We start from the raw sequence: 13,112 nt of genomic DNA on the forward strand, positions 1-13,112 counted from the left end.
TCTCTCCTCTCTGTCTCTCCAAAGCCTCAGAAGTAGTCCTGACCCCAATCACCTGCACATCTCCCCCTCCCTATACATCAGCACTAGACTGTGTTTCTTATTTTAGAATCTCTCACTCTCTCGTTCTCTCCCACATTTTCTTCATCTTGTTCTAGCATACACACACGCACTCAGGCAATGCTGTCTCAAAGCTCAGAAATAGCTACTGGGCGATGAGTAGTTGGATTTATAAGTGGCTTCTGTTGGCAGTCAGTCACAGTTCTTTTTTACACTATTATTGGTTCTGAAAATGACTTGGGCCAAGTTGGCTTCAGTCCCTTCCTCAGCATCCAGCTGATGTTTGTTTACCACGGCTTCTCTCCTTCCTTGCTTACATAATGTCTTTGTGTTCCTTTTGTGTGTATCAAAAAAGCACCCTGGTTAAGGCTGGTTCTTGTAAAGGAGCGCTTGTTTTCGGTGAAGACGACCGAGGCGCGCCGTCTCAGGTGGACTTGAGCCACGTGAGACGCCGAGCTTAAGTGAGCGAGTCACAGTGTCGCTGAGCCGACTCAGTGCCGTTCGAGTTGTAAACCAGGGGGCCAGATAGTAATTCCTCCGCGCGGTCCAAGTGAACACATCGGGGTGCTCCCTACCTCCGGTTCGGCCAATCACAAGCTTCCGCAGCCGGGTCTTACCTTAACCGGGGTGCTTTTTTGATACACGCGTTCCTTTCTCCTCATCTCTTACCTTTCTTACCTTAAGCTTTTACTCGCCCCCATTACCACCACCACCCTACTCTCTCTCTTCATCTCTCTCCATCTACTCCTCCCGTATGTACGTCCCTCCATCCATTCCTTTATCAGTGTAGACCAGTGGTTCCCAAACTTTTTATCTCAGGACCCAAAAGAGAAATTAGACGTTTGCCCAAACTAGTGAAAAGAGCAGATCTACAAGCTCACTACGCATCACTTCACGCTGTGTTGAGAGTTTGTTGATCGGCAATTTTCACTACATTACTGAAAGAATCATTGAATTTGTTTTTAATTCATGAACATTTTTGCCTTTTTTGTTATTTCAAATGTTTTGAAATAATAATAATTAACAATTTTGCTGCCATTTTAAACATAGCTGTAGTAAGCAGCTGCCAAATTGTCCTTACGTTTTAACGTGGGCATGCGCACGCATCGTGCACAATCTGTGCGCGACTCATCTAGTAGATGCATAGACTCGGTGACAGCTTTCGAATAAAAAAAACCCCATTGAAATAGACATATCCGTTGCCACGCTGTATCCTTGCTTATCCGCCAGTGTTTACATGAAAAAACATTGAAAAAAGCAAGCTGTGCGCTATGGTAACACGTGGACACGTTCGCACACAAAACGCACGATATGTGCGGGGATCATATTCATAATCCAGGCGTGTAGAGACTGGATCAAAGTTTCCAAACACAAAAATCGGATTGAAAAACGAGCTTTCCATCGCCGAGTAGCTTATTCTTCTGTTACAATGTAAACTAATGGAGGCGGGACTATGGCCCAGGCTCAGACCGGATACGGAAAGCTAGATCCGGTCCAAACGGGAAATACGACCGGATACAGTTAGGGGGCGGGCCTAAAGTCTCCGAAACGGATATATACAGCGATCATACTTTTAATCGTTTCATAATGATTAAAGCTAATTAAACGACGGGCATCGCAGAGAGGTACAGCGGGAAATCCCCGGTTTCGAGGGGGATCGCAGAGTATGAGTTAAAAACAAAAAATGTAGGAAACAAAAAATGGAGGGATCCACTAAAATGGGTTCGTGACCCACAAATGGGTCCCGACCCCCTGTTTGGGAACCAGTGGTCTAAACCAAATACCCAGTGTCATGTGTCAGTGTGGTCTGGTGGCAGTAGTGGCGTTTCCATAAACTTAAGCGCATTAGGGAAGCGTATTATCAGAAATGCGCATTTAGACTAAGTGAATTTAGCCCGTTTCCATTTGCGGGTGTCATTCGAATAAGGGTAGTAGTTCGTTTGGAAAACCAATAGGTGGCGCACCTTTTCAGTCCTACGACATTCTATAACTGCAGAAGAAGAGCGACAAGCGACACAATAATGAATACAAAATGTCACGGGGCTGTTCTGAGAGCTTCGCCTTGCAACACACGCACGCACACGCACACAAACACATTAACGTATTATCCACACAACACACCATCGCATTGCTTCGCGCAATGGAGGAAAAAACGCTTCAATAAGGAATTTGTGTCCCATTTTGACGATGAGTTCACTTTTACACGTTTCCATCCATGCCTCTGTTACTCTCTCTGACTTTTATACCCTCTCTCTCCGTCTCCGCTGCTAAACTGGTCTGCGTGCTGTCTGCTTCTCATGCCATGGTGCCTGATTTATGATTAGTCGTATGACTGTGTGGCGCACGGAACAGTAGATTTCCAAGATCAAACTGTGTCCCTCCACGCTACGTTGTAGGGTTTGTAGATCAGGCAGTGGGCGTGTACTTGCAAGAGCAACATATAGCGAGTCAGTCCGTCACCCGTGCGCTGTTCCCATGCTGGTAGTGACTATCTCTATTTTTCTACAGTCTATGGACTATCTGGATATATTTCTGCTGATATAAAACAAACCTGTATGAAAAGTGTGTGCGTGGGTGGCTGCGTGCGCGCGCCTGTACATGTGTGTGAGTGAGAGAGAGAGAGGGAGGGAGGGAGAGATGGAGAGGGAGAAAGAGAGAGAGAGAGATCTGTCGATCAGCAGCTGTCTTTCTCTGACGAACGCTGTACAATGGACGTTAATTAAGCGGCGGGGGAAAGTGTTATATAGGAGGACGATATGGACCAGAACGTCATACTTTATTCGAATGTATTGTCTGACCCGTTTCCATTCACTTTTGCGCATTTAGTTTATCCGATTAAGCCTCAAAATCCTCCTCCTCCAAGCGTATAATCTTTTTTGCGGATAATGAAAGTTTATTCGCAAATTGAAGTGTTTCCATAAAAACATTTAGCGAATCAGCCGTTAATGCGCAAAAAGTAGTTTTATGGAAACGCCACTACTGTGATCTTAGCCTGAAGGATCATGAATAATGGACTGACTACATTAGCCTTGAGCCTGTCAAGACTGTATACCAGAGGCTGTGTATCCATTAGAGCCAGACCAATATATCGGCCATTATTAGACTTTTTTTTACTTTAGTGTCTTCAAAATCAGAAATTCTCAAAAATGTTTAAAAAAAACAGTATACTGTATACCAGGGGTTTTCAAACTTTTTGGACTCCCCTACCCTGTAAATAACATTTTCATCCACGGCACCCCTGAATTACACTGTAAAGTTTTTGAATCTTACATCCTATTGGAGAAATATCCGTTTCCATCAGAACTGACTGAAAATAACGTTATACTTTACGTTTAACCACCCAGCATGCCTATAATGAGGGGAAGGTTCACCAAAAATAGCCGATCAACAAGCTCACAAGTTGTTAGCTTGTAGATCTGCTATTTTTGGTGAAGAGTGTTGTCATAGATGGAAAAAGTACAGTGCAAATAAGGTCTGTTTTACTAAGCATAGTGAAGTGATATTGCTGTAGTGATATTGATGAATTCCAAATAGCCTCTTATCAAATTATCTCGCGGCACCCCTGGACTGGCATCACGGCACCCCAAGGTTGCCCCGTCACCCACTTTGAAAACCCCTGCTGTATACAGTACAAGCTCATGTGTCGCCATGAAACGATTTTTATTTATTTTTTTACATTTGTTTATTGGGTTTTTGTCAGAAGCATTCATTGCCTGTATATATCAACAATACATTATTCCACTTTTTTTTGCAAAGAATATCGGTCAAAACATTGGTAATTATGGATAGGACTTTAGAAAATCGGGATTGGTATCTGATCTAAAAGTCTATCATGGGCATCGGTCAGGCTCTAGTATTCATATATTTCTACCTCCTGTCTGTCACTGGCCTCTGTGTGGGTCCAGAGAAGAAAAGCCTTCGTAAAGTGGACCAGATGATGGACAGGATTAAATGCCTTTCTGCTCTTGGTTTGGTCCTTTTCACTTTGTCTATCTCTCAGCCTGTCTCAATCTATCTCTCTCTCTCTCTCTGTTAGGACACGGTATCGGTCCATCGGCCAGGCTTCTACGCTGACCGGTTCTTCAAGTTCATGAGCAACAACGTCTTCAAGAAGAGTTCCTGTGAGTTTTGTTCAGATGGAGACACATCTCCTTACATAGGCAGTTCTGTGATGAGCAACCCATTGCCAAAATGCCAAGATTTACTCTGTTTTGTTGCCAAGCCTTGTCTGGGGGAAATCATATTGCTGAATGCCTTATTGGGGCATGCATAATGTCACTCTGGGGTTGGAAAAGTCTATTTGAGCCTTGCATGATTTCCCATTGTATCACACTTCAAAGGTGAAGCTTTGCACATAAATAGAAAGGTTTCTGATAGGGATGCGGTATCGGTACTCGCGGTATCGGTACTCGCGCCGATACAACCCTATTTTGCTGTACTCGTACTCGCCCGATACTTCTGACGGCAGCGGCCGATACCGAACAGGGGCGTCACAAGGGGGAGAAAAGTGGGACTGGGTTACTGGGGCTCAAGGTGAAAGCCAGGGCCTTAATTATTTTATACTTTTGCTATTGAAAAATAGCAGATATGCAAGCTCACAGTGCCGCACTGCAAGCTTGCAGATCTGCTATTTTTTAAATACCCCATGAAGAACATTCATGGGGGGCCAGCAGTGAATCCTTGTACCCAGGGCCCAGAATTTTGTGCGACACCCTTGGCAATGGGGCTGTTAAGTATGACATCATTTTGTAGGCAGAGGAGAATTTCTTTATTATAAAAGGTTGCTATATCATGTAAAATAAGCAAATTAAGAATTACCAAGGGTGATTTGCGGAGCCTGACTGTCATACTGGTAATTGTGGTCACGATGACCCACAGCGGGTGCACGCTGAACGGAGTGAACGCTGGCATTCAGCGGCAGCAGGCTGTCTGTCTGTCTTTCTGCTGCTTCAACATGAGTAGGCCTACATTGAGTGATTTAGCAGCATCATTCATCATTCATTAATCTTAAAACTTGCTACGATGCAAAGTTTGTCTGAGTGCTTTGCCTTTGATGGAGAAATCAAATCCAAAAAAGGCGACTGGATGTGAATCACTCACTCATTACCTCGGCAGCTCGGCTCGAGCCTGTTGCATCAGTGTGATCCGCTCATCTGAAGAATAATCCATTTTGAGGTGAGATTTTGAGAACATGGAGAAAGTAGTCTCAGTCATAAGTTGGCTGCGAATGCCATAAATAATGGTTTAAAGTAGGCCTAACAGTGATGAGAGATGAGCGAGATGAGAGAGGTCGCTTAACGAGAGGAGTCCTGTCAGTCCAGCTGCGCTGTGGTGCGCTGCTCTGGGGAGTTAATTGGTGACCTAGTTTTAGTCTACGTCTTTCACTGGTGATGTAATCAATTATTTTGGAGCAGGTTCCAATAGTATAAACATTATTAAAAGGCTTTCATATACTCTTGATATCTTTTTCAAATGAGGTTTAGCCTAATAGATTGAAATGTGCTAGATTTAGGCTATTTTCTGCTTGTTAATGTCAATAAATAAATTCATCAATTAATTTTCGGTTATCCGAATAGGTTTCAAAATTGTCGTGTACATGTCAGTGAAATTAGTCGCTAGGAACATCCCTAATTTTAAGATTTGTGAGGATGACAACACATTGTTTTGTATTATTAATTGTACTCGTATCGGTACTCGGTATCGGCGAGTACTCACAATGAAGTACTCGGTCAGCAAAAAAGTGGTATCGGGACATCCCTAGTTTCTGATACTATAATGCTGTGCTCCCCTGAGTGAAGACGTACATTTTATGTTGCTGTCAATGTTATAAAAAGATATATACAGAGTAGATGTTTCTAGTCTACAGTATATTGTCACTGTCGGACAGAAACCTCGTATCTCCAAGTTTCAAGTTTGTACGTTTTTTCACCAAGTAAAGCCCTGCTTCATCAGACAAGGCCGTCGCATAAAAGTAGTGAAAACAGCCGATCTACAAGCACACAACGCCTCGCGGTGCGAGGCGTTGTGCGCTTGTAGATCTGCTGTTTTCACTAGTTTAGTTCATTTTTAAAATGATGAATACAAAACTAACGGTCTGGGCATACAAGGTTTCCACCCGACAACGACAATATGGGTATTGCTTGCACCATGACCCCCAGGACAATTTATGCACATTCAAAAGCCATTTTATGTATTAATTTGATTTGATTTGAATCTCTGAGTGGCAGCAATATTTGTCATCACTATTTCCATTTCCACCACAGCTCTTAAGTCATCTCCGTCTAAGAAAGGCCGCGTGTCGTTGACGGTGCCCAAATACATTGGTCCTGGGGCGGCCTGGTCAGCCAGCAGGCTGCCCTGCGAGAGAGACGAGAACATCTATGACCTGAGAGGAGCACGCAGCTTTCCCACACTAGATGATGAAGGTAAACACTCTCTCTTTCTCTCCTTTTCTCTCTCTTTTTCTCTCTCTCTCTCTCTCTCTCTCTCTCTCTCTCTCTCTCTCTCTCACGCTCTCAGCTAGTTAGCAGTGGAATTGTTAAATGTTGGTTTTGGGCACTGAAAATGCCTGACGAAGATCCGAGTGACCGAAACGTTGTTGCAGCAATAAAAGTGTGAAGACAGTGTGCAGGACTCTACCATTCTTCTACCTTTTCTTCTAGTTACTGAAAATATTGAAAAATAAATGCTAAAATCTACAAAAATCATGTGAACAGAATATTAACATTGCGCATCTATAAACTGTAATGCCATTCGTTTTGTTTCTGAGTTATGAAATCCTGGGGATAGAAACTGTCCCAGAGATAAGAGGAAACCGAGCGTTCAGTTCCACGCTCTTAATTTCAACTGTCAAGTTTCACAGATTTAGTAATTAGTGTAATAATTGACATTGTTAGTTTGCTTGATCTCAAGCAAACGAGACAAACGTGGTTCTGTCTTGCTACTCTATCTCTATCTTTCTTTCTCAGGGCGACCTGACATCCTAACCTCCACCCCTCCGTCATTTGAAGAGGCCACCACTGCCTCAATCGCTACCACGCTCTCCTCCACCACCTCTCTATCCATCCCTGAGAGATCTCCGTCTGACACATCAGAGCACTCGCGCTACAGGTACCGACTCACACGGAAGATATTCCACTTTCCAGTCACTGCAGTTTGAACCCTTTTGTGGAGTTGCCACCTCACAATGAATGGTTGAGTGGGAGGGGTTGTGTGTGTCACCCAACATGATAAATGAGATGGGTGTCCGTGGCCAAATAAAAAATGTTTTGGGGGTCCTTCCCCAGGTTTGAGAACCACTGACATAGTAGTCTCTCAAGAACAGACTAACTGAGCTCCATTTAAGTGAAAAGGACCTTTTCTTTGACAATGGCTGGACAGATTGCTGACATAGAAACACTGGTTTTTCAAAAAACCTTAGAAGGATTCAAAAGACACTTATAGAGTCGGGTCCAAATTCAAATTTTCGTGATTTTTCTAAAATAGCAGATCTACAAGCTCGCAGCGTGGCACTCGGAGCATAAAATAACAATACACTATAATGTGTACACGTTCTGAATGGGTTAATGTTAACATGAGACACAAGAAGATGAATGGACTCGCTGTTCGGTTCCATGTGTAAGGAACTAATACTGAGTAGTCTCTGTGACATTAATTCACTATAGTTGATATACCAACCGTACGTATATTGGTATTGCCTGACAAAGACAAGATGAAGGTTGAAATATTATAGTCAAGTCGGGTTTAAGTGAGCATGTTGATTCATAACCAGTAAGACTCCCTAATCGGGAGATAAGCGACCGTTGGTCGCTTATCTCCACAAATAGGCCAAAAGTTTGTTTTACCAATTATTACACTCTATGTGAACATTTACATCAACAAATCCCAAGTACAGGGCATCATCTGGGATACAATCCCTTTTATGCCCATATATGGAGATCCCTAACATAATCCCTTTCATGCCCATATATGGAGATCCCTAACAGAATCCCTTTTATGCCCATATATGGAGATCCCTAACAGCATCCCTTTTATGCCCATATATGGAGATCACTAACAGCTAACAGAATCCCTTTTATGCCCATATATGGAGATCCCTAACAGAATCCCTTTTATGCCCATATATGGAGATCCCTAACAGAATCCCTTTTATGCCCATATATGGAGATCCCTAACAGAATCCCTTTTATGCCCAGTTGGTTGCTAGGGTAAAAAAACATGGTTGCTATGGTAAACAGTTGGTTGCTAGGGTAAACAGTTGGTTGCTAGGGTAAAACCATGGTTGCTAAGGTGGTTGCTAACGTACACTAACAGACCAGCAACAACAGACTGTTGCCATAGCAACGTACACAAAGGTTTGTGTACACATGTGGTGTGATGTCATACTGAAGATATATGACATCACACCGTACACAAACAAAGGTGTGACGTGTGACGGACGGACGGACGGACGGACGGACGGACGGACGGCCGGTGGAGGTTTTCATAGTAAACTGCTCCCTGACGGTCGCAATCAACATTTTTGTTCATTATTGACTCCGAACAGCTGAAGTTGCATTTTGGATGTGCATATAATATTTTCTCTGATAATGTTGCAGATACAGTAGTATCAAATGTATAGAGCCTTGCAGTGGGCGTGGTTTACTGGTGCCACTAAAAAATCTCCAGTTTATTTCCTCATAGACTTTCACGAAAATATTTGTAATACCGGTAATTATGTTAAGCCTAGAACCAAGCCATCCAGGATGTCAGTGAATCATGACGCATGAAACCTTTGTTTCTATGAAAAGATTTTTTTTTTAAATCGCCTCACAAAGGGTATTTATTAAATGTAGTATATAAAATAATTAAATATTAAAATATGTTTTTATATACTGAGATCCTGGATGGCTTGGTTCTAGGCTTAACATAATTGTCATAAATATTTTTGTAAAAGTCTATGGGGAATGGGAGATTTTTAGTGGCACCAGTAAATCACTTCCGCCACGATGCTCTATATACACAAGATGAAATCATATGCAATGTTGAAACCCCAGTGCTGTCTTCATCATTCAGGGAGCAGCCCTGATGTCTTGCCCAGTACGACACCCTACCATAAAGCTCGTACTGACACTGTTCTCTCTGTCCCTAGGAGACACACCCAGTCTGTCAGCCACGATGGGCGGTGAGTCTGCACTCGCACTGTGAATGCTGCTTTCACTTCACAAAGGCCATGCTTGTTTTAACAAGTTAACACGCTGAAAGTCCCCGTTCTGTGTTTTCACGGCTCTTTAGTTTCATATTTATACAGCGGAGGGCAGATGTGTTTGGGTGTGGTGTGTGAGGGGAAACTGTGTTTATGAGTGGGACGTTGTGCTGTGCCTGTCTGTTTCACTTACATGTCGTCGTTGTCGGGTGGAAACCTTGTATGTCCAAAACCGTTTGTTTTGTATAATCATTTAAAAAATGAGTTAAACTAGTGAAAACAGCCGATCGGCTGTTTTCACTACTTTTGTGCGACGGTCTTGTATGATGAAGCAGGGCTTTGCTTTGCGAAAAAATGAACAAATTTGAATCTTAGATATACGAGGTTTCTGCCCGACAGTAACGATGTACGTGTTATTTCCTCTGTGTGTGTCGTGTGTTTGTTTGTGGAAGCAGAACACAGGAGGAGTTGCGTTGTCGCGACGAGGACCAGCAGACCATCACAGTGGAGGTGGAGGTGAAAAGGCATGACAGTGAACCCACCATCACTATCCCACAGAGCTGGCCTGACACTAGGTACAGTACAGTACAGTACCCCTGGGGATGTGTGTATGCATGCTTACCATACTTCAGGACCAGCGTTGAATGTCATGGGTCACTTGCTGGAGACTTGAGGCTAAGATATACGTAAATTAATTATTCTTGTCCAGTGGCACACAGTAAGATCCTGAGTGTTAATCTAATGTATTTTTTTTATTTATTTTTTTCACACTAAAACCATGCTTCGGCGCCCTCAGTACCACCAGCAGGGTAGAGCAGTATGTTCTTTCCTTTGTAAACAGCAAGAAATAGAACCCAGGCAGGTAAAGAGCATGCAACCTAATAGGGGTTAGCTAAGCTCTAGAGCCATTATAATGAGTAGTCCATGACCCCAATCATTAATATGACTGAGTTTGGCACCCTGCTATAAATAATCTGCTGCCAGCCTCCTACCTAGACTATAAGCCAGCTGTTGGGTGAGCACCCCTCACTGTGCAACATAAAACGCACACATGCACGCCAACGCACAACCTCACCAATTTCGCTGAGGGATACTATTAAGTCAGAGATACCAAGTCCCATGTTAACCCATTTAGAATGGGTACACATTATTGTGTATCATTATTTTATGCTTTAACTATTGAAAAATAGCAGATATACAAGCTCACAGCGCGGCACCGAGTGCCGCGCTGCGAGCTTGTAGATCTGCTATTTTTGAAAAATGGAGCTCAGTTGGTCGGTTCTTGAGAGACTACTATGTCAGTGGTTCTCAAACTCTTTCATGTGAAGGACACCCAAAATGATATTTATTTGTCCACGGACCCCCATCTCAAAATATCTAGTTCCAGGGACCACCCAGAAGCAACATTTGAGTTTTGCTTTGAAAATACATATATTCAAAGATTTGCACACATTTTCACGACTTTTTCAAAAATAGCAGATCTACAAGCTCGCAGCGCGGCACTCGGTGCCGCGCTGTGAGCTTGTATATCTGCTATTTTTCCCTGGTTAAAGCATTCAATAATTCTAGGCTTAATGGATGGAGAAATGATGACGGGTGAATGCACTAATCCATTTTGTTATTAGAAGGCATCTAATTAGGTTAAGAGAGTATGCGTGTTTATCAGGATTTATTTTCTACAGGGTGTGTGTGTGTGTGTGTGTGTGTGTGCGTGTGCGTGTGCGTGTGCGTGTGCGTGTTAGTTATTGGTTGACACTGTGAGGGAGTGATGGTTTGAAGCCCCGACATACTGTAGGCAAACCAGAAAGTCAATATAAGGCAGTGGAGCACGATGGCTTCCGGACTGGAACTAATCCCCCCACTCGCAAAACACAGAGATAACATAAACCTCCCCATATTCTGAAATGTTTTAAGATTACTTTTATCTCACTTTAGCTTCATTTTAAACTGAAAACAGAAAAAGAGGCAAGGGTAGGATGGGGCAACACACAATACAAGTAGAGAACTGGGCTCAAACTCACAACTTGGAATCACATAGTACTGTATGTATGCGATTCAGTTCATTGCACAACTTTATTAGTTATTATGTGTAGAACATGAACTGGACTGGATTGGAATCATTTGCCATTGATTATATTTGACTTTGGTTGCAACCGTCAGGTCGCAAGTTACTATGAAAACCTCCACTGGCTGTCTGTCAGTCAGTCCCTCCGTCAGTCTGTCCCTCCGTCTGTCCGCCACGTCAGACGTTTGGCCCTACTCTTGTCTCCGGCACCGTTGCCTCTATCCATGCCAAACTTTGCCCACACACTCCTTGGCTGGCAAACCACAACCTCCGCCCCCGATTTCTCACATGCTCCTGTTCTAGCGCCACCATGAGGCTGCGTGTATACATGCGACCTGGCGGTCGCTTTTCTCCCGATTAGGGAGTCTTACTGGTGTTAATTGAATTGAGAACTGAGCTGTGTTATTTGGCTCAGAACAGGGTTGGATTGAGTATGGACGATCAGGGTGAGGTTGCTGAGGGAGGGAGACTGATTAAACACCTGTGTCTGATGCAGGGACCCCCCATCCAGGGGCTCAACATTATGGCCTGAGGTTCTGGAAGGAGCTGTGGCTGCAGTCATAGCTGGGGGTGAAGGGCTAGAAAGGTGAATGACTCAGAGCTAATGAAACAGGGGGAGGAACCATCTGGATGGCCCTGCTTCTCCAAGCAGCCTGAGATGACCTGCTGCTTGAGAAATGGATGAGACTAGAGATGGGATTCATGGCTCTTTGAAGTGAGCCGGATCTCATGAGATCCGTTCCTTTCAAAGAGCCGTTCAAAAGACTGGCTCATTTTAGTTACTAGTTACTTAATAGATTTCGATTATGATTGCAAATCACTTTAACACTATATACATTTTGTTTTTGGCCATATATATACATTTCCGCCATTTGACAATAGCCGATCTACAAGCTCACAATGCGTCGCAACGATTTTTCTACATTTTATTCGTTTGATACCAATACATTCGTACTTTTACGCAAGTGCATTTTAATTCCGAACTTCTACTTGTGGCAGAGTTCTACATTCCAGCATTGATACTTTTACTCAAGTAAAGAATTTGAGTACTTTTCCCACCACATGTTCATTAGAAAGGAACGGCTCCCTATTACTGCGAACCGGATCCCATCGTTCATTTCAAAGAGCCGTTCAAAAGACTCGATTCGTTCGCGAACGTCCCACCTCTAGATGAGACGGGAGGAAAAGAAGGCGGCTGAGAGGAAGAGTAACCGACGCAGAGATGGGGATAGGGGGAGACTGTCAGAGTGACAGACATCAATGAAAGAAGTAGCGGAGTAAACGTGCAATATTTGAATCTGGGATGTAGTGGAGTCGAAGTAAATACTACAAAAAAATCGAAATACTACAGTAAAGTAAAAAAAAACACCTCAAAATTGTACTTACCGGTAGGTACAGTACTTGAGTAAATGTGCTTAGTTACTTTACACCACTTGTGACAGATACCATGCAGCATGTGGAGGAGACAAGAAAATGAGAAGAACCCTCTCTATGGTAACTGTCAGCCTGCTGCCCCCTATTAACCATTCAGTCAATCAGCTCTCTCTGTGTGTAAGATGCCAACTCTGGCTGCTCTTCCTCACTATTCATCTACTAGAGTGTTGCTCTAGCGATGCCAAGCTCAAATACACAAGCTGAGAAAGCAGTGTGGATAAGGCTAATTCCTTTCTAATCGTCAGTGATCTGGCCGGGAACAATAATGGATTGTGGTAACACACAGACAGCTGGTAAGACTTAGAGTGGCGGCTGGCAACAAGACCATGAATACACACACAATACAGTACACACACTCACACACATCCATCC

General features: G+C 43.4%; 1 protein-coding gene across 1 annotated transcript in view; it reads left to right on the forward strand.

Moving 5' to 3' along the window:
• The window catches only part of pip5k1ca (phosphatidylinositol-4-phosphate 5-kinase, type I, gamma a), a 94,946-nt gene that overhangs the window by 64,824 nt on the left and 17,010 nt on the right, over positions 1-13,112 (forward strand). Inside the window, exons 11-15 of the mRNA XM_080736400.1 lie at positions 4,094-4,178; positions 6,321-6,482; positions 7,026-7,167; positions 9,188-9,220; positions 9,697-9,816. Coding sequence (XP_080592526.1) covers positions 4,094-4,178; positions 6,321-6,482; positions 7,026-7,167; positions 9,188-9,220; positions 9,697-9,816 — 542 coding nt within the window. The remainder of the gene's footprint in view (positions 1-4,093; positions 4,179-6,320; positions 6,483-7,025; positions 7,168-9,187; positions 9,221-9,696; positions 9,817-13,112) is intronic.

This window comes from Nannobrachium achirus (genome assembly GCF_963921795.1).
Source record: "Nannobrachium achirus genome assembly, chromosome: 1".
Lineage (NCBI taxonomy): Eukaryota > Metazoa > Chordata > Actinopteri > Myctophiformes > Myctophidae > Nannobrachium > Nannobrachium achirus.